The following is a 26,466-nucleotide window of genomic DNA, read 5'->3' as shown; positions in this document are numbered from 1 at the left end:
GACTCAGAAAACTAAGGAATTCATCAGCACTAGCAGCTATTGAGAGAACCTGATTTTCAAGAACACAGAAAACAGATGAGTTCTGCCATGCCCCTTGGTGTAGCTGGTAGGACTTGCCTTTAAGAGTTGCTGCCAAAGACAAAGGGGACAGACTGCTCAGTATTAACTGGCACTAGGGTAACTCAGTCAGATTCTCAGGCCTCCTTTCCTCTAACCTACACTTCACTGGCAACAGAAGTGACTGCTGAACAGGCCAGACAGTATTCACGTGGTACAACAGGACGCAACTGAAAATGCCAAATGACTTGGAAAGGCAACACATTTAGGACAAGCTGCTGAGATATCTCAAAACAGTTGCCGTCAGCCCTAATCTCCAAATCACTCTGCATGTGAGCCCTTGCCAAGAGGAAGGCATAGTACTCCTCCCTGCTCTGGCTAATCAGATAAGAAGTTCTCTATTTATCTGTAGCAGTAAGAATTAATCTCAAAGAGACTACTATATTTAGCTAAGAATCTTAGGGGCTAGTTGTTTTCTTATGTAGTTGAAAAGCCTAGCCCAAACCTGAGACTGCTTTCCATTCAAAGTGCACATCTATGCTACCCACAGATGAGAACATGTTTCTCCAGAGAAACCTACAGATACTTGACAGCACATGAAAAAACATTCTTTGCCTCTAATGTTAGTAGAGAAAGCAAAATATGAAATTGCTTCTTCCAGTTTTGTACCTAAAGGACATCTTTTTCAGTCTACTTGTTTTTTTCTCTTAATCTCTTTAATGAAAGATGATGGTCAATGGGGAACCCAGAGTCTGGAGTACCCCCACGTCCTTTAAAGTACAAGGGAACTGGGAAGGGTGTTGAGTGACAAGCTCAGGTCTCTCCTGACTATTCTGTGACTGACACAAGGGCCTGAGGGATTCTAGGAGGGATTCTAATTTATTTTAATTCCCTGTATATCACTGACAATGCTTAGAGTACCTGAATGCAGATCTGCCTCAACATGCTGAAAATCCTCGGACTTCTGTGTTTGTGTGTGTGTGTCCATGTATATATGTACTCATTCCTGTCAGGAATGCCTCAGACTCAGAATTAAAAATTCAGGCTCCCACAGGGCAAAAACCTTTTCCCAAAGCAGAATACATCAGGCTGAATTTCTGTTTATTTGGTTTTTCAGAAGAAAAAAAAATATGTCATGTCACAAAAAAAAAAATTCACTGTCAAAAGCATCTCTGGATAAGCTGGTCTAATATTTATTTTACTCCTGTGCTAGGAACTAATACCTCGGCTCAGAATTTAATTTGTGCAACTTCAGCTTCCAGACATAAGATTCTAATGAAGTCTTCATTATTATCAGGTTTATACTCAGTTTAGTTTATAGTGAGATTTTAAACCATTTTAGAAATTACATATTTGCTGTATCCTTAGGTATCTTTTTTCAAGGGGAAGAGAACATCTCTTCATTATTAAGACAGCGCCCAGCATGAGAGAGAACATACCTGAAAAATACATCAAGAACCAATTTTCCAAGGAATCATTTCCCTTCCTCTCAACTCCATCTGCGTATCGCAAGTGAGCTCAGTTTGGAGCTTGTTCTCAACAACACGCATCCCTCTTACAATAAAGATTTTTTTTTTCCTCCTCTATTCAATTAATCTCGGTAAAAAGAAATCTCAAATACCTAAAAATCCAGTTCAGTTTAGTCCCGTGTAAATTGTTTAATGTTCAAACGCAACCACAAGAGCTGTAGAAGCAGCACACTAAGTGACCATCAGTCCTAACTCCAACCGATCAATGAGCAGTCAGAAATGCTTTACACCAAGAGGACCTTTGAAACAAAAAAACAGCAAGCTTGTATATTCAGTTTCTACATAGAATCAGTGTCTTCGCTCTAAGTTACTTGAATTAAGTTCAAATCATAAAATGGAAAATTGGAGAGAAGAAGCGAGTGCCAGAGGGTCTGGAGGTTTTGGTTGAATGGAGTAAAGATTAATTTATTTTCCCAGGAAACAACTGAGTCTAAGATGCATAAACAAATCTGCTTCATTTACAATTAGGCTACTGTATTACACAATTGGTTTATATAAGTTCTTTCCAGGAGGATGAAAAGCCTCTTCTGGCTTTAATCCGATTACAATTAAAAGATTAAATTAAAAATATTTTTTCTAGTAGGCAGACATGGGTTTGCATTTTACAGTATTGTGCTTGGCATCATTAACCTACAAAGACCCTTCTTACTGGGAAAGTGGGGAAAGAGACTTGCTAATAAAACTCATATTTTCTGCCTTGTTCTTTCAGGAAGCAAAGCTGATGTTTAATGCATTTCACTGAAAAAAAAAAACCCTAAAGCTACCTGTAGGGAAATTAATGCCTATTTAGACCAACCAAGAACTTGAACTTGGAGCTTGAATCAAGGCTGCAAAAGCAAAACGCACGCATGTTTGAAGAAGCAGCAGAACATCAAGGGAACCTGGTTTTGTGGACTCCAGCCTTCATCCCAGGAACATCATGGTTCCCTGGGATCACAGACAGCATTTGGAAGCCTTACATTTTCATTTCTGTTACTTATCAATAAGTTAACAGCAAAATCTTACTAATCTAAGGAAAGACAGGCTCAAAAGTGAGATTTTATTAATATTTGTTACTTATCCACAACCCGAAGTATGATAAAACTGATAAAAACAGCCTAGAATCATGTTTACATCACTAAATTCAATTCACATTTTGTTCATAAAATACCAAAAGGAAAACGACAACATTGCAGGTTCAGAAAAACAGGTTGGCTAATATGACTGAAAAATCTACACTATCTTAACTGGTCACAACTGATTGCTTGTTAAGTGCTTATTATTTATAATAAGCACAAATTACAAAATTTCAGACACACTCAAATTTTGTGTTCATAAAATATATCTTCTGTTGTATCAAATTTCAGGAGATTGGTAAGAATTTTCTGCTGAGATGTTTCATTTCAGCATGTATCAAAAGAATAGAGTACTGTCACAACCTACATAGTGATGTAACACTGAGGTCCCAGTTGCACTACCCATCCAAAGAATTATTTTGCAAGCACACCACTATGGTAAGGACAAGCCATCTCTCATACAGTGATGAAAACCACCATCAGGCTATTACCTAAATTTTGCCCTCTCTGGTGGACACACAGGCCTCAGACTCCAGGACACAAAATAAAGCAGAATTTAGCTCGGCATTTTAAGGCAAGGCAAAACCAGCTCAAACTGGGATGGAGATGAATACCCTCAGCTACCCCTGATTACCAAGAGCTGTGGTTGCTCACCACTATGCAGAGATTGGTCATACTTTGTGATAAATTTAAACACCAAACTGAGGCAGCATCTTAACCCCCTACCATAAAGGCAGCTGCCACGGATTGTAAAGTCATACATAGATTAAACAGCAATGCAGTAGCCAACAGTTTGCATGCAAACATCGTGTTAGACTGTTACATTCTCAGGACTAAAACTGTTAACGGTGTAAACACAGGTTAGATAATCACCTTCCATTTCTCTTTATTTTACATACTTTTTTTTTTAAGAACAGATAGGGCCTCACAGAACAAAGGAGCTTTACCAAATTTTAAACCTGGAATTACACAGACTTCCGTTACAAAGATTAAAACTTTAATCTGGTAAGGAAAGAACTATTCCCCTGCTATGAATAATTTTTTGAAAGCCTCATTAGGCAAAGCAGCAGCCTGATTCTCAGTCCAGAAGAGAGCAAAAACAAAACAAACAAAAAAAATTTTATTACTGTACTGCGGGGAAAAAAAAAAAAAAGGAATTATTTTTAAAGAAAACAAAGACAGTCAAAGCAGACTTTATGGCAGCAACTATCCCTAGGGAAGGAGCAAAAAAAGTGTATGTATGTGGCATAGTACCCCAAAAGCCATTAAAACTGCTTTAACTGCCAATGTTTTATCCATGGGATGTACTAAGAAATACATTCAACGTAAGAGTTCTGAGTAAACGTGCTACATGACTACACATGTACAAATCAACAACAACAGAACTTATTTACACATATTTATACCTACAGGCATAAAGACCAAGTTTAATACTTGTGAAATGTATCTGATTGCTAGATCCAGACTGTTCCAATCTTCGTAAGAACAGTAGCATTTCTACACTCCAATAACCATGTTGTTTCAATCAGGTCTATCCTGCATCCACGTCATCTCTACCATAAAACTGAAAAACTCTACAGGTATTTTAACTTTTATTTGTAAAATGGACATGCATCTGCTACCAAGCAGAGATACCCCTCCCCAACACTCTTCTCATCAAGCAGCCAGCAACCTAAAGCTGGTGCTGTTACAGACATATCCAGTCTGCTCGCCAAATGTTCTTCTTGGACCATGTGGATTCATTTTTCAAAGTATACATTTCATCATCTGCTACATGTTTAAGATAAAAAGGAAGATAATATAAAATCAATTCTTTATGCATAAAAACTTAAGCCCAGAAGTGGTTAAAAACAGACTAAGGTGGGCATAATTAGTACCTAATAAAAAAGCTAAAAGTCACATTTATGGAACCTAACACTTCACTCAGTCATATAGTTAACTGCCCTCAAAGACTAACAACCAGACCAATTCACAAGTACCTAAGTTTCTTACATAATTAAAAGAATAAGATGTAAAGTCAAAAAAATATATTTTATCCCTTCAAGATCAGGAAAGTAAAATAAAATGCTGGTTCTGTAACAGTGCAACAACTGCAGCATATTTTGCACGCAGCACATGAGTTGCTACATTTAGTGGCACTTAAGTATTATGCAGTAAATACTGAAAGTAAGACAAGTTTCTGATCTGCATAAGCATAATCACATCATTATTACCAGAGTTGCTAAGCTACAGCATTCTGAATAATACCAATTCAATTTTAGCACTTCCATCACTAGCCTTAATACATGTCAACATCCTGCTTTACATCTTGCCAAGAGAGCAACCACTGAAGCCAAGTATTTAATGTAGTTGCCACTGGGCTTGGACCATATTCAGTCTGACCAGTCGTTCTCATCAAACTCTGAATCATCATCGGAATCGCTGTATTCCACCGCAATGCGCCTCGAAAGGATGGTTGCCACATCATTGCCAACAGGCTCGCGCTTGGCTTCTTGCTCACGTTGCTCCTGCACCTTCTTCAGCTGAATTCCTGTAGAGACAATTACTCTAAGACAAAGTTTCCAATGCAAGAGATTTTAGGTTTCATATTGTTATTGGTGAGTTTGTTGTATTATAACAATACACTCTGGAAGAAGGAGGGGAAAAAACAGAAACCGTTGATTAAGGAGAGACTCCCTGAGCAGGAATTCCGAGAGAAAAGAGAAAAGAGAGAGATCGGAATCCATTCTCAGAGACTGAATGCTTCTGGACTTCTAAAACTGCCATAAATATGTTAAGGATAAATATTCAAGACTATACAGATCCTTTTGATCTGAAGATGAAAGTTTTCATCATTGTATGTGGAAATACCATTAGACCTACAGCTCCATATTGTTAAGCAAAGTCAGGAAGAATCACTGGTTAAAAATCAGTGGGCTGAAGCCTGGTGTTGGGTAACTCAGTTCTTCTAAACAGAAGCAAAAGTCAGGTACATCTACTGGCACTTTACATAAGGAACACAAGTGCTGTTTTTATTACATCCACACAAACAGTAGAGCATGCTTGACAAAGCTGTACGTCTTCAGGCATTAGAAAAAGATTCAAAGTAATGGCTGACAAATGTCAGAACAGGTGTGGGGTACCTGTGGCTAATGACACTCTGCTCAGCTGGCAGAAGAAGCCATGAACTCCTATCCATGGATAATAATACCTAGAGCTGAGTGTCCACTTACCCATTCTAATGGCAGCAAGGAGATCGCTCCGTGCATCGCTGATCGGTGCCTGGGCAGGTTCATGGCGCTTTGCCTCCGACGCCGGAGGAACGTGCATTGGGGAGGAAGAGAGGGATGCACCTGCAGCAGGAGGGCCTGGAGGGGGAGGAGGTGGGCCGGGAGGAGGAGGAGCAGTGACAACAAGCCCACTAGAAGGAGGAGGATGAGCAGCTGCATATGTAGAGCCAGTCACCAGTCCAGAGTGGGAAGGTGGCACAGGAAGCTGAAGGGGACTAACAAATGCAGTTTGTGCTGAAGGAATCATAGGGGGAGGAGGAGGAGGGGGAGGACCTGTAGGGTTGTAATAATCCACCATCTGAGCTGGAAGCATCCTATATAAAACAGAACAAAAACATTTAATGCATTGAAAGTTAGGACTTGGAGAATCATCACCTCTTAACCTGCTCTCATCCAACCTCAGCTAAAACAAAAATCAAAAATAATTTAAACTGGTGAATTAAATATGCAAGTGATTATAAACATATGAACTGTCAAGTACTGGTAATATATTAAGATTTAAGACAGATGTCTTTAAAGACAGCATCTTTTCAGCATTCTACAAAGTGAGCTTTTTATCTTGATTCTCCTGCCTAGTTCAGTATAAAGTGTTTGTTACTAAACAGCTACTTTGTGGGACTATTAAGTACAAGGTCTATGATGAAGGGACCAAGAAAACTGCAAACTACATGTATCAATCCAATAGAAGACCAAATGTTATACAAATATTAAGAGATAATAGAGAACTCGGACATAGAGAGCTATGGAAAGTATGAATGGAAAGATTTACCCAAAGGTATATCATGTGTCTCATGTGCTTCTTCAGTCAGGTTTATCAATTTAAATACCATTTAATTAAATTGATACAATTGATTGATACTTTAAACAGGAGGCACAGGGAAGAGCTACTTTTCTTGTTAACATGTCATGAAAAGTAATCTTAAGCAGGAAAAAAAAAATGAGGCTATAAGAGCTATGAAGTAGGCAAAGAACTAGATAGAGGAGACAGGAGTGGAAGGAAAGTGACTGATGACATTCAGTGACATGTCAATGTTCATGACAATTGCAATACTCTGACAACGGTCATGGACTTGAGGACTAAGCACAATAATGTGTTATACACTGGAAATAACAGAGAAAGGGCAGGTTGAAGCAGTCACTCATAACTGAGTCATCTGCAACACGATACTGTCATGAATCAGGCAAATGCTATCCCAGGATGCATCAAGCAAGGCTGACCATCCTTAGCTTGCCCAGTTTAGAACGACAAAGGCAAGAATGACTACAACTTCCTTGGGGTTACAGCTTGAAAGTTTAAGGTAATTACACTAAAAAAGAGACACAGACTGGTTAGAAAACAGATGTTTTCTTGCTATTGGAGAGCCAGTACTCTGGAGCAAGCCTTCCTTCAGAATGCATTCAGGCAAAATACCTACACAGGAGGTTGATAAATTCCTGTCTTGAATTATGGAGTGGCATTTGTCCTGCAGCAGTAGGGAATTTGACTATGTCTGAGGAGAGCCCTTCCTGTTCTAGCCCAAGCTCCTTTAAAAAGTCATTTCAGGGATGCAACAGACTCCACATTAATCACAATGAGCAATACTTTTTCTATGCATTTCCTGAAGTTTAAAGTATTAATCAAACTATGTTGTAACTATTTTCCACTTTAAAGAAAAATTATCCCCTTTTTAATACTGTATTAGGAACCCTTAATATTTTACAAGCATATTGATTTCACCACATTCAATACGCAGTTCATTATTTTTGCTTTCACTATTTCATTTAAATTCAGTTCACACATAGAAATTATACTGATTTTTTCTGTCCTGCCCAAAGAGGTAACTAATGTGTTTGGGATCATTTTGTGTGATACGTTACACATTATGACGGTTATGCAAAACATGCATCCCTCTAAGTTTTGTCAAGAATCCACTAGAATAAATCAGGAGATTTACCCATATTCTGCTGGTACCACAGGTACTGAGCTATGCTGGCCATCTGAAGGCTGGGGTGGAGGTGGAGGTGGTTGCTGAGGTCTGTTTAAAGTAGCATGTCGTACAGTGGTGGAAGGTGGTCTGTATTCATGCTCATGGCTTTGGGATGCTGCCATGTACTGTGGACCATCTCCTGCTCCATATGAAGGCATTGCTATCTGCTGATGGAGGGAATGATTCGGAGTAGCAGGATAAGAATAATCTGTAACATCAGATGCATGGGACCTAAAATTAAAGTAAACGGATGCAGAAAAACAGATTATGTGAGAGTAACAGGGCATTATCTAAATAACTGAGAAAAAAAACTAAAAGGAATGCAATCAGCATTATTTTTCTTGCTGGAACAGGACTCTGATTACCAAACACCACTCCATTTTAAGTCCATAGAAAGCACAAGAACTTTAGTAGCCAGAAGGAAGCGTATTGTTTTTGTCAATGATTTTGACAGTCTGTTGTTTGAAGTGATTATACTTACCAGAACTGCCTCAAGTTAACAATGGCAGCAGAAAAAGGAAAGCAAGACTACAAGCATTTGCAATTATGCAGAAAAATATATTTTACCAGTGCAGAGAACCCCAAATTTCAAAAGTTAGAAGATGCTTTTTCTTTTATTTGCACAATTAATTTTGTTGGAAAGGCTTAGAGAAACTGGGAAATGTAAATATTAGTTGAGCAGAGAGTTCATAAAGATACAAAGTCTAGGATGCTCTGTCAAATAAGCCCAAGAGAGGGAGCAAAAGGATCTCTTCGTCCCATTACTGTAAATAGTTGTTTTAGTAATGAACAATGGTGCAGCCTGGCTTTTAGTGAGCACAGTAAACTGATGCACTTATCTACAAGACTGGAAGCAAGGTAAGCAACAAAAAGCCAGGGCTTTGAGTAAAATGAAATAACAAACCCTTTGGGCATTTTGTCCTCTTTCATGCTTCCTGCCTGTTCCATTTTCTTTGCGTCACTCATGAACTCAATGCCCATTTTCCTTCTCTCCCACTCTTCTTTTCTTGTTCTTACTTTTCTCACATTAATTTGCTGGTTTCTGTTTGGATTCAGCTTGTGTTTCTCTCTCTAAAGTACAATAAGTATAACAAATACATGGTAAATGGCCACAGTGGAAACATTTGGATGTCAACATTCAATGTGTAAGTCTTACAGTTAGCAAATGAGAAGACACGAGAGATTTTTTTCAGTTTGGCATTAGAAACAGAATGACAATATAACCAAATACACTTCTTCGGGACCTTACTTACACAACACTGCTCATGCAGTTGCTGTCAGCATAAGAATGTCTCTGGCATCAGAACTTATTTCTACATGTATGGGGGTTTTTATAGCTTAAGACTACTCTGAGATGAAAAAATAGAAAACCTTCTCTCCACCTCACTACCATTCCCCAAATTAACCCTTCATGCATATAAAACAGATTTCAGGATTCCATGTCTGATACTAGATTCACTGAAATGTAAAGAACTCCATAAATTGAAAAAATCTGAAATGCTTATGTAAGTACAAGATACCTGTCATACCACAACATCTAAATGCAACATAGAGATGCATCCTACAATTTCTGCTTAAAAATATCCTACACATGGCAAGTACTATAGATATTTGCAAACAGCCAAATACATATTGACATTGCTGGAAAATAAAAAACAAATCACTTCAATACAATCCTGATTTAAACTCGGGAATCCTGGAAGCAAGGTGTTAAGGCTAAAAAAAACATACAAAATGTGTGAAACAGAACTCCTGATGAAAAAAATTCACATCTTTTACTAGATCAACCTATGGAAAGTATTGTCAGTCTGCAACGTTTCATTAAGACTAACAGGAGACAAGGGTTTTGCATTAGAAACTGTAAAAAAACAAAAAGACAAAAGCTTTTAGACAGAGAGAGATTCTGAATCCATTATTAAAACAGCAATACCAATGTTATTTTAAATTTCATATTTCAATTACTAGTTGATTACTCTTCACAAAGACCACAACATTATATCTGCCAAGTCCTAAGCAGATTTTGTTTTAATTAGTCTCCACTGGACAGCGGACTAAAGGTATCAGCCCACATTTTTGTAGTGGTAGCTGCTTCCTCAACCTAGACATTCAGCAATTTAAACATTAAATTGTTACAGGCTTTTTCCAGTGAACTCTATTTCTTTCTAACTTTACTGCTAGCACTTAATCACAACAGACAGAGGAAATAAAGTAAGTGGGAAAATACTCCGGTGAGAGTCCTGAGTTTTTTTAGTGAAAAAACTCAGATTTCCATGCACAGCTAGAAAAGGTACCTCCCACTGAGCTCAAAGGGAATCTCAGTCAATGAAGATGAATTCTGCTGGGTGTCTCTAAGCAGAGATTTCTGTATTTCAAGCAGTAACACTGCATCTGGTTTTGTAGCTTGCTCTTTAGACTAATGTAACATCAATAAAGCTGAACTCTTCTCCCATTAAAGCATTCTGTTGGAGGCAGAAGTATGCTGAACTGAATAGATCCCAGAAAAATATTTATTAAGCTATCAGCAGTGCACAAAACAACAGACTAGACACTAAGAAAGAGGTACTGACATTATCTACTAGAGGCAGACTTAAATGCTTTTTTAACTACAGCTACTCAAGACCAAATATAAAGCATGCAGCAAACACTTCTTTCACTGCAGCGCATAACATTATGATGGCAAAACGCTCCTGTGAAGCTGAGGAAGAAAAAAAATCATTACAGAATTTGTTACGTTATTTATGCTTTAAGATAATTTCGAAAAGAACTTAAAAACATGCATCGTATGTTTTGTCTAACTATTCCCATCCTGTAAAAACACCTAACTCCACTCAGTATTTCTGAACATACAACTGTGGTATAACAAACAGCTTTGCTGTAAACAGACCTAGTATCTGGGGACAGTGATCCCTCGGAAGATGCTCCATGGTACACACTTTGAGACAACCTGTTGTCAGGTCTAAGCTCTTTGTCATATGCCATCATATTCCACTCCTGGCGTCTGTTCCTGGCTTTTCTAACCTTTTTCACCTCACGGGTGGTGCCATCTATACGTTTTTGCTCCTAATATTCAAACAAAAGAAATAAAGCATGCAAAGAGAGAAAAAAAGGAAAGGAAAAAAGCTGGTTAAAATGCAGTTAGATTGCATGAAAACAAGACCAGATTTACAGATGAAGCCAAGTCTTCATAAAATCTCCCTGCACTGAAAATGAGAATATCTCCTTATGCTATGAACCTCATTAGTAGCAAGACTGCTGATTTGTCCTTCTGTAGGATGCACGTGCTACAGTGACACCAACCTACTTGTTTCCCAATACAGAAATGTGACTGATTTTAAAAGCAAGAAAGCTTAACTTCTTCTGACATCATGTCTTTTATTTCTATAAATCCTGAAGCACTTCTAATTTTCACCTCCTTCATATCAGACTTCTGAGAATATGTTAAATATGCTAAGGGCTACTCTGGCTCTTTGTTACGGTCACAGTCACCAGGGCCTGGGGAAGTATGGAGAAACTGGACACCTTTTCCTATTCCATAGTCTATGTGAAAGGATTTTTGTTTGTTTAAACTTCCTCTCCCTTCTTAGATCTGATTAACTACCGTAATTCTTCCTAGTGTTTCCTCATCATTGTTTCCCACTATCTTATATAAAAATGAATTACACTAATTCTCTCTGCTATTCAGGCCAGCAATATATTACAGCATGATAGCTTCATGACAGATCACTCAGCTTAGTTATTTAAATCTTTCAGCATTATATCGGGCTCAACCAATGTCAGTATTTATCTTATTTATTTATCTTTATCTTAGTGATAATAAGATCTCCTAATATTGGGACTCAACGCTTTGAGACCTCCAAAATGTTGTCCTCACTTACTTCTGACTAATCAACATGAATATAAAAACCAAATGGGTGCTTCAATAAAAAAAATGAACAAGTTTGTTCAATCCAAACTGAGAAGGTGCTTATGTGCTACTCCTTTTCTCAGTATTTATGAAGGCCCTAGATGTTTTTTTAATCAGCTCTAGATCCCACATCGTAGAATACTAATTCATAAAAAGCTTAAACATGTTTTATCTATTAGTAAGTTGGTATTAGGGTTTTGGCTGCTAGAAAAATAGTTTCTCAGGAAATAATTATATTGCTATCCTGAGAATGCAGTCATAATCAATTGTATTGACAGAAGAGTTTGGTCAAACACTGACCAAACAATAAATGCAAGCCTTTATTGTGGAATCGACACCTCCCAAGTAAGGGATAATAGTCAGAAAGCTAGCTCAACAAAAAGTACACCACAGATGCACACAGGTTTTTTACTCCAACTGTCAAGCAGCACTGAGGAAATAATTCTGAAATAATGTATTTAACATTACATAACTAACAAAAAACTATCAAATAGATTAATTGCCCTTGTTTTGGATCTCTTCTTCATACATGCATGTCTGCATGAGGGTCCTGCTGATCCTGCCAACATTAATAATGATGGAGAAAAGTCTTTTTAAAGTTCAACATCTAATAGTTACAACAACACTCGCTCATCCCTGCAGTAGGCAGATTTTTGGTCTGATTCATGTTAAGTAAAGATCTTGGTTTTTAATTAATTCCCCTAAAATCTTTTTCCTCCACAAACTTTTTAGAATCACACACTTATTTTATCCAGGTTATGTTTAATACCACTTTTTCACATCAAATTCTCCTAGTACAGGATTTGGAGCAGAAAGGAGGCAGATTCATTCATACTTTAATTTAAATATATAAAGTTTTGTTTATTGCTGTGGCTGAACATATATTTGTTAAAGGCTTTACACCTGTCTTTTTCAATTATTTGCTGCAATTTTTTTTTAATTTGTGAGTTTCATCCTGATTAATTTATTAAGATTTTTTACTAAATCACACCAGATTTGAGAGGAAAGTACAAGTAAGTCTTTTGGTTCGCCAAAAACACTTAGTTTTTCTCTTCTTACAGAATAATAACTTTACCTAAGGGTGACAACTACGTATTTCTTGCAAAGTATATATCCACCTTTTGACCAATCTATGATGTTACTCAGAAGACAATTTTGACACAATTACTGTACCATCAGGAATGCTTGCATGACTGCTTACACATAATTGCCTATTTAAAAGTTTGGCTTTAAAGAGATCACTGTTTTTTTTCATGAAAAGGTAAATATATATGCATGTGTAAACAACATAAAATAAACACAAAGCTTAGTTTGTTTTTATTGGATCAGATTTGAGTTGGATAGGTTGTTCCAGACCAGCATCTGTAAGTGTGCTAATGAATAAATATGCTGGAATACTTTTTTATAAAGCAGTACTAAACGCTACTGGTATTGATTTTTGGATTAAATATTATATAAATACATCTCAAACATTTTAATTTCTTACAAAACAGTAGGGCAGGCCTATTCCTAGCAGCTGACAAAGCTACATATACCTCTAACAGTAGTATTAAGTTGTTCCAGTAGCAGTTTCATTACCGTGACAAACAATGGGGACAGCTCTAGTTTTAGTACCCAGGACAATGACAACAGAGTTCTAGGGGAGCTGAAGCCTTTCAGCATAACTACAGTCAGAAATATTTATTAGGAAAGTTAAGTTATATTGAGAAGAGTTACTTCCTTTTAACAGAAGCTGTGGCAGATAAGTGGGTGCTGTAGGTTAAGCCAGAAAAGAGGTGCATCATTCAGCTGATGGCAGGAAATTATTTCAGCAAACACAAGCACATTAGAGCCTTCAAACACTGTTGAGTTAATTTTAAAGTTTGATATTTGCATCAAGAATTAGCAAGTGATATTTCAAGCAGCTAAATAAAAAATTGGAGCTAGTAACAGAAAGTACCTTCAGCAAGTATTTGCAATACTTTCAAAACACTGGAAGCACAAGCACAGAGTATTTTCCTGACCGCAAATTTATAAGATCCTATCAAAACACAAGTAACCAAGAACAATTTCTGAAATACAAGCCTTCAAAATTTAAAGGTTTTTACTTGTTTAAATAGCTAATTAGTCTCAGAAAAAAAATGGGGAACAATAAAAAGCAAATTAATATGACTTTCCTTTGGTAAATCAAGACTAAACAACTGGCCCCTAAAGCAGTCATTCAACTCAGAACATTACTGATACATACAAAAGTCAAAACTACATTGAAGTCTTAGCCACGGATGTACCAAATATAAAAAACCAGCCTATTTTAAACTTAAAGAACTTAAATTACAGGTTTTTTCAGAGAAAAAATTTCACCTGAAGGAGCCAAATCAGACGAAGCCTCTTAGATTTTTTCAATTAAACTGAATACAGAAACAATAACATGATATTTGAAGGCAGGAAAATTAAACTCTTCACAAACCTCTGGCTGCAACAGCTCAAGTAATTAAAGCAAATTACCAATATAATATTGGAAAACTGATTCTCTAGTGCAAGGACTACTCTCAGACTTCACCGAGCACCTGAAAAATTTAGGCTAAAAACCAGCTACATTTGGTCAGCTGAGTAGGATGGCATTTGGATGTCTAGTTTGTAATTTGCTAAACATTATATATTTATTTCACCTGCATAGTTTCTCAACAACTTTCAAATTTTGTGCTTCTGTGGAGCGTGAATTGAGTAAAGAATTCTCACTTAACAGATTCAAAATACAAATTCAGCCACCAGATTATTAATAAATCCTCTGGATTCATTCCTGGTCACTACTATCATAAGAACAAGAACAAAAGAAAAAGGGCAGCTGATTCAGCGACCTGTGGAACAAAGGGTGCCTGTGAGACATCTCACCAAAACCCTCTAGCTCTCTACAGAGTGCAGATGATGAAATGCTCCTTTGCACAGCAGCTTCTGGAAAGCCAGAACTGAGATTTCTGCCTATCAGGAAGTAAATGCTAGCCATGCAAACTCAAATCTATGCTGCTTTCTTCTTTGTCGGATTTGTTATATATTTAATCAAATCAAACAGCACTTCAGCTAGAATTTATCAAGGCTTCTTTCTGTGATGTATGGCTATAATCCTACACAACTGGAATTGAGCACATTTACATTTGGTTTGTAGATTGTAATAGGACAATTAAAATCAACAAAAAAAGATATACCATGGATAGAGATAAGTGGGATGTGTTGCCTTAGATAAAGTCTAAGAGCAAATTTATAAATATAGTTTTGTAGAAATCTCTCTAAAGGAATAAAAAAAAAAAATCAAGCAATACTATAATTTTTTACAAAAGCATTTGTATTTTTTCCTTTTTAACAGTAAATCAGAATGAAAAAGCTAGCAGTTGATACTTTCTTTTTCTTCCCCTCCCTAGTGAAAATATCTAAACTTGAGGGAAAAAGGTAGGAGGAAAGGCTGCTATTATCTCTATATATTTTTCATCAAGAAATACTGAATGAAATCTAAAAAAACCACCAACTAAACTACAGAATGAGAGCTGCTTTAATTAATTCCAGTCTTTCAATCAGCTCTATGACTAATCATACTGACAATATAGTGGGAATATAATCTTGCATTGTATAGAAATTGCATTTCTATACAACCACAAAAATAACCAACTGAATATTTTCTAATACTTTGCTATATATAACTATTGAAGATGCCTACCCAGCTTTTTCAATTCTGTGCAATATTTCAATACTGAGACACCTGCCAAAACATAAAATGTTTTGACTCATAATCATAACAGGGAGACTTGATTTATTTCTTCCAGGATTTTTAAAGCCATGAATTCACTAAATCTTTTAGTTAAACCAAGTCTTCAGGTTTTGTTTAAAAATTCTGTAGTCAGAGAGTTTTGTCCAGCAAAAGGAAGAAGGAATTAATAGAATTTATTCTAATGGAATAGCAAAGCTTCCCAGTCACGCCCTACAATTTTATTTCTAAGCAGGTACCATATATACTGGCATATATATATACACACACAGTTGTATTACGTGTGTGATGTATATATACAAATATACATTAGCATGCATATTCCTGTACTAGACATTCTGTACACACATGTATTATACATGATTATACACATATAATGATACCTGCTTACATACAGACATGTATAGATAGATATGCTAAGATGGGTGATGCATATGCACATATACACATGTAAGTGGATATATGCACACATGTACTGAAAACTGAGTGGTTTCCTTCTGTTTCCTCTGAGCACTCAGCATATCTTGTTCAGATTCCTTTTATTTTAAATCCCTCATCTCTCATTGAACCTATTTATAAAAGCACTTTCTGCCAGGTAATGTAAGCAATAGTCATTGCTTCAAACTTTCCTTTTTCACTTTGCCCCCCCCCCAGAATTATCTTCAAAAACCTTAAAGCCCTCCAATTTGATAGAAATATTGACCACAAAGAAGCTGCAGGAATAGCAACTCATTTATCCATTCACAAATAAAATCTATTAAGAAAATCTTGATTGCATTAGAATCTTTTCTATGAAAAAGCTTCTTTTTTGCTGGTTTTCAAACTTAGAGGAAAAAAAGAATACTACTCCTAAAATTAATCTTCTCTTGCTGCTGAACCACAGAATAATTTCGCTGCATATTATCATCTTACTAACAACAAAATTATTTATTTCTGGATAAGCTCTTGTTTTGCTACCGGAGTTGATGCTGCTAGATAAGGAACTGTGAAAATAAAGGAAACTATAATTCAAATTCCTTCTCCCTCCCATCATAGTGTCTTTTTCTGAAGCACAACAGGGCCAATTTGCTTAGTACTAATAAGCAGATACTGGAAAAAGACTCAATAACCACAGTACTCCTAAAATTCAATTTGCTGCCTTCTTAAAATAAACAGTATAAGCTATAATAATGAAACCAAGTGAATCTACAGCCACACATAAAGAAGAATAGTCTTTCCATACACAGAAACTAAGTATGACCTGGAATTTTTTATGCCTGGACAGCCATACAAAAAATTGCAATGCATACATGTGCTATTATGTTCCTGCTTTTACCTTTTGTCTCCTTTTTTCTTTTCGCTTATCTTCAGTATCCTGTAACATTTTTTCTTTCCAAAGATCAAAAAAATAGGAAGGATCAGTATAAAACTTCAATCCATCTTTCTTATCATCCCTGGAAACACAGCAGAAGAAAAGCTAAGAATACATGAATTAGTATGTTTTAAATCCACAAAACTTTTCTTTGACAGTCATCCGAGCTTCAAGCTGATCAATAACAACTCTTACTAACTGGATGCCTATAAAAAAATACCACCATCATCTGTAAGACTGGCAGAAACTACATCCTTCAATTATAGATCCAACAAATTTACCTTCCAATTAAAAGCTCTTAAAAATGAAACACACTGCAAATGTTCTGATATATCAGTCTTAAAAAAAATTCAAATAATTTACAGCAGATTGAGTGCCTGTTTTATACAGACACCTCACAACGTAGTACCTCTCAAAAACTGAAGAACACAGTAAAACCCCATTGTCCACAACCCTTCAGGCAGACAAACTGCACTCATTTCATGAACAACAATAAATTTAAAGGAAACAGGAAAAGAAAAAAGCGAATGTAGTCCTACTTGTTGCTCTTCTACTCACCAGTAAGTAACCAGGAAAAGGTACAGAGTGTGTGTACAACAGCGGGAAGGCAAAAGCAACAAATCCAGCTTTCTGGATAAAGCCGCCAAAGAAATCAGTTCAGTACATTATTTATTTTATTTTCACTTTCTATGTAATCAATGGGCCTTGCTCTCTGATCCTGTGCTGCCATGTAAGATTTATGTTGAAATATGATGATTTTTGTTAAGTACAACTTATGATTTTAAGTGTGGCAATAGCAATTTTTGTTTCCATAAACAGGAAAGTCCCTGAAAAATCAGATCTCCATAATCAATACAGCATCTCCCTTCTGCTGTAATTATTCTCTGCAGACAAGTAGGAGATGAAGGGCAAAGTACAAGAACGTAATCAATGACTATTTCCTTACCTATAAGGTGAAAGAATATTCAGAGGTGGTGGTTTGTCACTCTGATTATAAATATCAGCCACTGGGTTTGGAATGCTGTTCTTTGAAACTACCTGCTGATCTTGAATTGTTGAGCTCTTGAATGCTTTTTTCATGTTGATATCCTGTAAGGATACTGTTAGAAAAAAAATTACATTTACCACAGGTCTGAAATGAACAAAAGTGGATAAAAAAACATCCATTTCTCAGCAGCTACATAAAATATTTTCTGCAAAATATAGAATATTTTTCTTTAGTGGATAATCATGATATTTAAGCTTAAAGGCATGTAAGAACTGCCATAATAAAACAGACTTAAGTCCCACTTGGTCCAGAACCTCACTTAAAATAATGGGACCATGGACTGTGTCTTGGAATATGATGCAAGAATGCTGTCACATGCAGATGTCCAATGATTTTTCCTTTTTATAAACTTTATCCTGGCTTCAAGACTTAAATGCAAGGTCTGGTATTCCTCCGACACAGCATGTTTTATAATTACACATGGTATCCATAAATATTCAACCCCATTCTACATATGATTAAATTATGAGTGGAACAACTTCCTGTCAGAAAGAGTTCCACCTCTCTAACCATCCTTCAGCTCCAAAGTTTTTCCATATAATTGAGCACTCCTTGATTGTAAGTTTTTCTCACGTCTCTGTGGAGAGAAATATTATGTTCTTTGTACAGTCCAGTTACATACTTCCATTTAATCTTTTCACATACACAGTTCTGGGGAAAACAATATTAGCCTTTTCATCCTTTCTTTTCAAGTGAAAGATTTCAGTTGCTTTTAACTGTTCCTGTCATTTTTAGCAAGGCTTTCTTTCACTCTGAATACAAGTTTCCATGAGATAAAGTGACCATTGCTAAAAAGATCCAGTTAATGCTAATCACAATTTAAAAGTGGCAGTAAGCTCTCCACATCATCCTCCACTTTTAAGCAACCTGAAATACAGGTTTTTGACTGCAGTTGAACAGAATGCTGAAGTCTTCACTGAGTTGTCTACAACAGCGTTAACCACTTCTTGAATTGAGGCAACTGTTTTCTAAGAGTGTAAGCTGTAGCAGTAATGCAAACAAAATGCACTGGCTTCTTCTATTTTTATTATCATTGTCATTTCATCTGATAGTTCTTGCCCATTCATCTAATTTATCGCGTCTCAAGAACAAATTGTGAGAAATTTCACATGGTAATTGAACAGTATTGGCCAAAAATTTAGTATACTGATGACTTGAAAAATCAGAGAGGCATGAAGTCTGACACTTTTATCCTTTGCCATGATGGAAACCAAGTCCCACTCAGACTTCTCTGCTCAACTATTTTTGATGTCTGTGCTGAGGTCTTGCTTCTCACTCTGAGACCACTTAGATTGTTTCATAACTTTTACAATAGCAAAAAATTAAGAACAGAATATTTCATTTCAAATAGTTGTTCCCCCATCCACATCATCTAAAGTATCAAAACGATTTCTGAAAGTACTTTCTATTTAAACCTGCCTATAAGTACAAGGTAAGGTATTTCAGGCAGTTTTTTCAGATGTATGTATCTGAATTGGTATATTCTTGTTTAGAGGAAGACATTCAAGAGAGTAAAAATCCCCTTCTTCTGGGGCTTTTTAGCCTAAGTTATTCATATGCTTTTGAAAATGTAACCTCAATTACTTTAATTTTTTTCAACTGTAGTATTATATATATTCTATTTTTATACATGACCTGTTAGTTATAGCTAAGAATGTAAGAAATCACTGATGCACCTAAATCTAGCAATTGACATTTTACTTAAATGCCTAAGCTATCCAGAAATATATTGAGTATTAGTGACAGTGCAATGAATTGTTATAGACTTCAACTTCTACAAAATAGCTAATAAAATTTACTACTGACATTAAAGTGACAGCAGTTTGTATATGTAGCTTATTAATCTGAAACATGATTAGCAATGCAAGAGTAATAACTGCTGTCAATTTAAAATAAACACTGATTAAATTTGTAGTCCATACACTAGTCTCCCCTTCCAATAGATTGCTTTTAATTATTCTCCAAACTCTGGAAACTAGCCAGAAGGTATTGCATAACACAAATGAGACATTTAAAAAAAGAAATAAGAGCAAAAACAACCTCTGATGAGGACTGAGTTTCCAAAAAATGGTAGACTTAAAAGTCATGAAGACTGACACCATCCACCTCAGCACAGAACAATTACAGTATATAAATATCATCTAGTTTGCTCATATTACCATCACAACATGCCTTTAAAACTAAGCTGAATAGTGATTCCATAATAACTTAATGTTCCTCTCTAGCTGTTGACACCTAAAATAAAGGTGCTTGTATCAAAGAATCACAGAGTGGTTTGGGTTGGAAGGGACATTAAAGATGATCTAGTTCCAATCCCACTGCCATGGGCAGGCACACCTTTCACTGGACCAGGTTGCTCAAAGCTCCATCCAACCTGCCCTTGAACATTTCCAGGGATTGGGAATCCATAACGTCTCTGGGCATCTGTGATAACTGTGATACTCTAACAGTTAATATGTTCCAAAATCAGATAAAACGCTCAGACATGTAATAATTTTCAGACAGTAACAAGCTAAAATGGAAGACTAAATATTACATTAGTAAATACCAACTATAACGTTTATTATTATCACTAACATTAGTATTAAATATATAAACTACACAAATATAAATGGCAAGGACCATATATAAACCATATAAATAGTACTATTAAATATATCACAAGTGGCATTAACTGCTACTGAGTAAATATTGCACTATCATCCTGATGTAACAAGCTTGTACATTTTTACTAAATGTCAGGAATCTTCTAAAAGGGAACACATGACATGTCTGACTGGCTCAGACATGAAGCATGAAAGCAAAGATGTACGTTCCAGCTTTTAGAGCTAGACAGAGAAACAAGTTCTACCTGCCCAAATAAGTGATTTCAAACAATATAATGTTACTTAAATCCTTTGTTTTCACTGTGTATTTATGAAGTGAATGACAAAACATGTGAGTGCAGCTATTACAATTTTTTAAAGGAAATACTATTTCTAGTGACTAGAACCCATTGGAGAATTTCACCTAGTTGATGCAAACACAGTGCCTTATTTAGATAAAGAGTATTATGAGATCTTAGATGACCACAGAACAGATACTATTAATGTAGTTTGTGACTACCCCACCCTGAAATAAACAGATCTACTGTCTCAAACTTTTTCCAGTATTCTGACTTATTTCCAGTAAGGACTAGATTTACTCATTTTGGATTTACTATACTCACAAACTAAAAGTTTTCCCTGTGAAAAAGGCAACTTAGTGGCTCTATTACTACGGGGGTTTATTGAAGTAACACTAATGACAGCAGTTACAAGACTCAAGAATACTTCTTCTTGCTCTGCTAACGTGATTTTTCACAGCTTGCTTTGCTGAGACAACAAGACAAAATATTGGTACAGGATTACTTTGAAAAGACAGAGATAGTTGTGTAATTAAATACTGTGGTCTTGTCAACATCACTTCTGGCTCAATGCTTTCATGCAATTACCTACCCTCTTCTACCGTTGAATCCAGCTGGGTAACTTTGACAGCAAGGCGATCAATTCTGTCTTGAAGGGAATTTGCTCTGATGTAAAAGCTGTTGGCCTCATTAAACAATTCACCAAATATGTCTTCAGCATGTTTGCCTGCATAAGAAAACAGACAGGGAAATCCCTTTGCTAGTGGCTTAGAAAACACAAGACAAAAGGCTTCAATATCATGAAGTTATAATAGAAAGTAGCTATAGGACTATAACAGCACAGTTTGTCATACAGCAAAATTTTGGCCAACAGATTTGTACAAAAATTTCAAAATACACTATAAATGCCGCCTGAAGTCTATTCTCCTGGACACCCTGGTTAGTCTTCTACTTAAAAAAAAAAAAAGAGAAACTTACAAATTTTAATCCTTATGCAGGATTCTGCCAACTGTCAGAAAACTGATCATTAAAACCTGCCTTTGTGATGAAAAGGCCCAGACTTACTGCTGTCCATAAAAGCTTCTGAAGTAAATTTTGAAATTAAAATCTTGCAATCCATAGTCATTAAGATTTAATTATAAGCACAAGCCAACATCAAAATGAAGGCTGAGCAAAAACAGATAAAAACCAGGATCCTCCTGCAGGGCAGCCCACTTACCTCTACAAATGCTCACTGCATACATGTTGCTGTCCCGGGAGTCACTTGAGATAGAAAGATGGCACTGACATTTACCTACGGCCACAATGGAATTTATGCACCACAAAAGTGGAGTTTACAACCTTTCTGTCCTCCCTTTCAGGTGCTGTATGCTCTTCATCACTATGAGAATGGATAGTCCAGTCCAGATCTGCAGCTTCAGGCCCTAACCTAAAAGTGCTACAGTGGACAGGAGGTGCCTTATGACAAGCCCAATGCTCCTTGGTCCACAGATCGTTGTGCATGCCCATTCCTTTCCTAGACCTCCCAAAGTACTAGGCATCCTCATCTACAGTTTGATTGTCTTCATGCCCCAACCCAAAGTTCTCCACCATTCTGGATCAGTGGTTCCGGATCCCCAATTTAATACCTCCTGCCCCAGAACTTACCCTACAAATTCCGGTTTCCACCTAAATTTATTGCTCTCACTGAACTACAGTCCCTCCTACAAGATACTGCTGCTTCCCTTTAAGATCCCCCCACTACAATTTCGGTAGCCAAAACCCCTCAAGACATCTCCACTCCATCAGTTCTCCTTGCAGAAAGGAAAATCCTGCCTCTTGCATTTAACCATGCTTTTTAAATAAAAATACATTTTAAAACCCTACATCTGAATTAATTATGACCTGCATCAAGAAGAGTCCAGAGAGCAGAAATGGAAGGGAGGGGGAAAGTGAAACCTTGTCTAATATTTGGAACAACATGGAATATGTATTAACCAGCTAAATTACAGTGGCTTCCAAAAGAACAGCAATTATTGACATTTTAAGTTGGGTCCTATAACCAACTTTAGTACTTCATAAAGAAAAGTACAAATATAATGAAAATTTCAATTAAGATCCCATCCTGTGAACATCATTGGAAAAAAAAAATATATATTCACACTTAGGAATACGAGAGGATCTGCCCCTTTCTTGGATCATTCTCCCCCTTGGGGGGAAGGGAATGACAACTACACTAAAACAAATTCGAAAATGCTGTTTGTGAATTACAGAAAAAAAAATTAATGTGATTGCCTTCAAATGAAGGGCTTCACCAGGAATAGATTTCTTCACTAAATGTAAAATCAGCCAATAACTAACCCAAAACATTAGGTATTCTGGTGTATCCAAACTCTGCTTCCTGTGCCAGTGGAAGGTGGATAGACAAGGTGTGCTGTCTACGCACAAAACAGAGGTCCACAGAGGTCCTCCCCCTCCAAAACAGAGTTCACACAACCACAGCATAGTTGAAGTTGAAAATCTTCTAGCCCATTTCCCTGCTCAAAGCACAACTGGACAGAGCAGGTTGCCCAGGACTCTGACCAGCAGGGTTTGGAACACTTCTAAGAACGGAGGCTCCACAGCTCCTCTGGACTACCTATGCCAGTGTTCAACCACCTGCACACTACAAGTGTTCTCTAAGTGCTTCCCAGCAGCCAGTTGAGATTCAATTATAATTCCCATTTGATTTAGTTGCTCCAAATGAAGATGTTATTCCAAGCTATGGAACAAATAAGCTTTTCAACTCTTCAGCTAAATAAAGCAGTTATTACATTCTTCAGCCACCAGTATTCAGAGCTCAATCAATTTTAATGGATGTTAGTTTATGTTAATATATTGAAATCAGCCTGCTGAGGGAGGACTGCTGCATTCTAGGATTAAACACATCACCTCTAGAGAAGTCAAGGAGATGGGGCTTATCAGTTCTTTTTCAGAAACCAAAGTAGGAACATACTTCAGTTAATATTTAATTTTTTTTCGACACTTGTTACTCTAAAACATGTGAAAGACACCTTGTCAATCTGTGAAAACAGTGACATGGTAAAGCAATATTAGACATGCTGTCCTGATTATCATGATGAAGTAAATTTTAGAAATAGAAAACACTTGAGAAGTATTACTTTATGTTACCATCTTTTAAATTAGATTTTTAACAAAACAGAAACAAGCACGAAAAAACTCCAACCTATCTGAAATAGAATCATGTATCTTTTAACTTAAGAGCTGATTTTTGTACAAGACAGTGGTTTAAAAACATTAAGTATATAATAATTTAAAAATTCACCAAAGAAATTATGCAGTCTTTCTTTCTAAGACTCCCTCCAGCCACTGAAGTAGTTTCAGGAAAATTTAGTCATGATTCTGCCTCAGCAAATCCCTGCTTTCCATAGTTTTTAATGTCAATTAACCAAAGTACCTCTTTCTAGCACTTTCACAGGTTGTCTTCATAGAGTTGTATATTTCATTGCTCACAAAATAAATTTCCAAGCTTTATGAGATATTTCTGCAGATCAGTATTTCACAAATAATTTAAATAATACTCTCTATTCAAGTTCTACAGTAATTACATGAAATATCATCTTGCCACACCAGTATATAACATCTCTAGCAGAGACTAAACATCACCTGAATTACAACTAATTTTCAAATACTGCATTAAAAAAGTGTGCAGTAACACATTGAACACATTGCCCCAAAGGTATCTTTTGTCAACAGTCAAAATGCTCAGTGCTGTACCATAAAAGGAATTCAACAATGATGCTGGCTTGTCTGAAAACTGGAAACCCAATGTGTTTATCACTCTATCTAGTTTCCATTCACATAATTTGAGTCTGAAAAGTACAACTTTCCTTTGCATTCCTTGCTCCACAACACAATTACTGGGGACAACACACTCAAGAGAAAGACTTTGAGTGCATTAGAAAGGTTACCATTTTTCATGCCATGAACATGCATTATGAAAGCAAGAAGGTAATTTCACTTGGCATTCTGGTGTCTGGAGGCATTTAAGGAAAGACTGGATGTGGCACTTAGTGCCATGGTCTAGTTGACACGGCAGTGTTTGGTCACAGGTTGGACTCGATCTCAAAGGTTTTTTCCAGCCTAACTGATTCTGTCAGACACTGGAATAAAGATGACACTAAGGCTGCTCGAAAAGGAGCCAGCACTGCACTACTGCTCTCCTCAGGGTCCTAGGTAAGGACTGAAATGTCCCATAGAACTATGTGCTGTTCCACAAACTGGAATTCATCCAGGATATGCTCATTTTATCATAATATGGAGCAGAAGACAGTGATTCCACCCACCCATTCGTAACTGGATTAATCAGAAACATCAGACTCATGCTTTCCCCCTCTCCTTTTTTTAAATAAGCAAAAGTGGTAGGCTGTTACTGACTAAGTCTTGATTCTCATTTGCTTTCTCACAGTACCTCTAAGCATGACACTAAATGGCAAAAAAAGCTAACTTTCCAATCCAGCCTGATTCAGCAATAGTAAGAGCAGAGTGACACAAAGCTGGATGCAGTGTGCTCAGGCCTGCATGAAAACCAATGAAACTCTGAGCCAATGGCCAATCTACCCAAGAAAATACTAGTAGGCAAGCTGGTGGATATTGTTCTCTGAGTGAAAGAAAAAGTCTTCCAAGTCTCTGCAGATGACACTTCCTCCATTTTATGCTGTACAGCAAAAACCGTTTGGTATCACTTGCACATGGGTCAAAGAAAGTAGCTCTGTACCTATGTTCAGATGCTTTATATCCATGTAGGTAAGATTTCAACCTGACAGGTACCATCTGAATGACCAGAGAAGCCAGAAACATGAAAAATACAAAATATTTCAAGACTCACAGAAAGGAATTATTTCAAGTGGTAATGCAACTTGAAACACAGTGAGTATTGTTAATGTACAGACTGCACTCTAATTAAGAAAAGTTCAATGAAGGAGGACATACAGTTTTTAATATTTAATCTTCAACAACAATCAGATGCTATTTATTATTTCTTCCCCATATATACACATACGTAAAACTCGGGAACAAAATCATCCTGCAAGAGATCCTGTTGCAGAAAGCAGCCTTTTCACTGGTTGAAGTCTTGCAGTCATCAGCCCAAACTCCACTGCCAAAAGCATGGGAGTATTTTGTGGAAGCGTTCAAGTCTTCGCTCCGCGATTATGTTTAGTAGGTAAAGCATCACAGTACTTACAGGTACAGGCTGCAAATGCTCCCAGTCCTCCCTATAGCAGTAGATTCTCTCCTCCCAAGTGGAGGTGAGTCCCCAGACAACATTTTGCCTTATACAAAAGTGCACAGTTTCAAACAGAATGCTGCTCACTCTGTCTGTGCTCCAAGCCAGCTGGCTGGAAATGAACCCTAATCTGAAAACATAATAGAAAAAAAGCTCTCCTGAAAGCACATTCCCATTGGATAGGAACTTGTTCATGTCTCCTGAAAAGAGCAAAGGCAGAAGTAAGCCAAATTTGTATGCAACAGCACAGACCTGCCAGTTTTTAAAATCCACACTGAACTCACAGTTAATGGGCAACATTAAAAAAAAACAGTGTGACTGTGAGATAGACCTGTACTTGCTCTCTCTATGCCTCAAGCTGTGGGAACACCAACAAGCTCTGATGCTGTCAGCAGGACAT

At 36.8% G+C, this 26,466-nt stretch overlaps 1 protein-coding gene across 5 annotated transcripts in view; it reads right to left on the bottom strand.

The window, feature by feature from the left end:
• Positions 1-2,596: 2,596 nt before the first annotated feature.
• WASF3 (WASP family member 3) overlaps positions 2,597-26,466 on the bottom strand; it is a 70,201-nt gene continuing 46,331 nt past the window's right edge. For 3 of the 5 annotated variants that reach the window (XM_064645402.1, XM_064645403.1, XM_064645404.1), the window contains 7 exons: positions 21,393-21,527; positions 17,815-17,968; positions 16,833-16,950; positions 10,762-10,937; positions 7,845-8,108; positions 5,854-6,224; positions 2,597-5,171 (listed from right to left, as the gene is read on the bottom strand). In XM_064645402.1, the coding sequence (XP_064501472.1) occupies positions 5,014-5,171; positions 5,854-6,224; positions 7,845-8,108; positions 10,762-10,937; positions 16,833-16,950; positions 17,815-17,968; positions 21,393-21,527 (1,376 nt within the window). In that variant the 3' untranslated portion in view covers positions 2,597-5,013. Of the gene's footprint in view, positions 5,172-5,853; positions 6,225-7,844; positions 8,109-8,781; positions 8,949-10,761; positions 10,938-16,832; positions 16,951-17,814; positions 17,969-21,392; positions 21,528-26,024; positions 26,166-26,466 lie in introns of those variants that run through there. The other 2 variants (XM_064645407.1, XM_064645406.1) reach the window with 2 other exon arrangements.

Source organism: Pseudopipra pipra, chromosome 2, assembly GCF_036250125.1.
Source record: "Pseudopipra pipra isolate bDixPip1 chromosome 2, bDixPip1.hap1, whole genome shotgun sequence".
NCBI lineage: Eukaryota > Metazoa > Chordata > Aves > Passeriformes > Pipridae > Pseudopipra > Pseudopipra pipra.
This window is presented reverse-complemented; position numbering and strand designations above follow the sequence as displayed.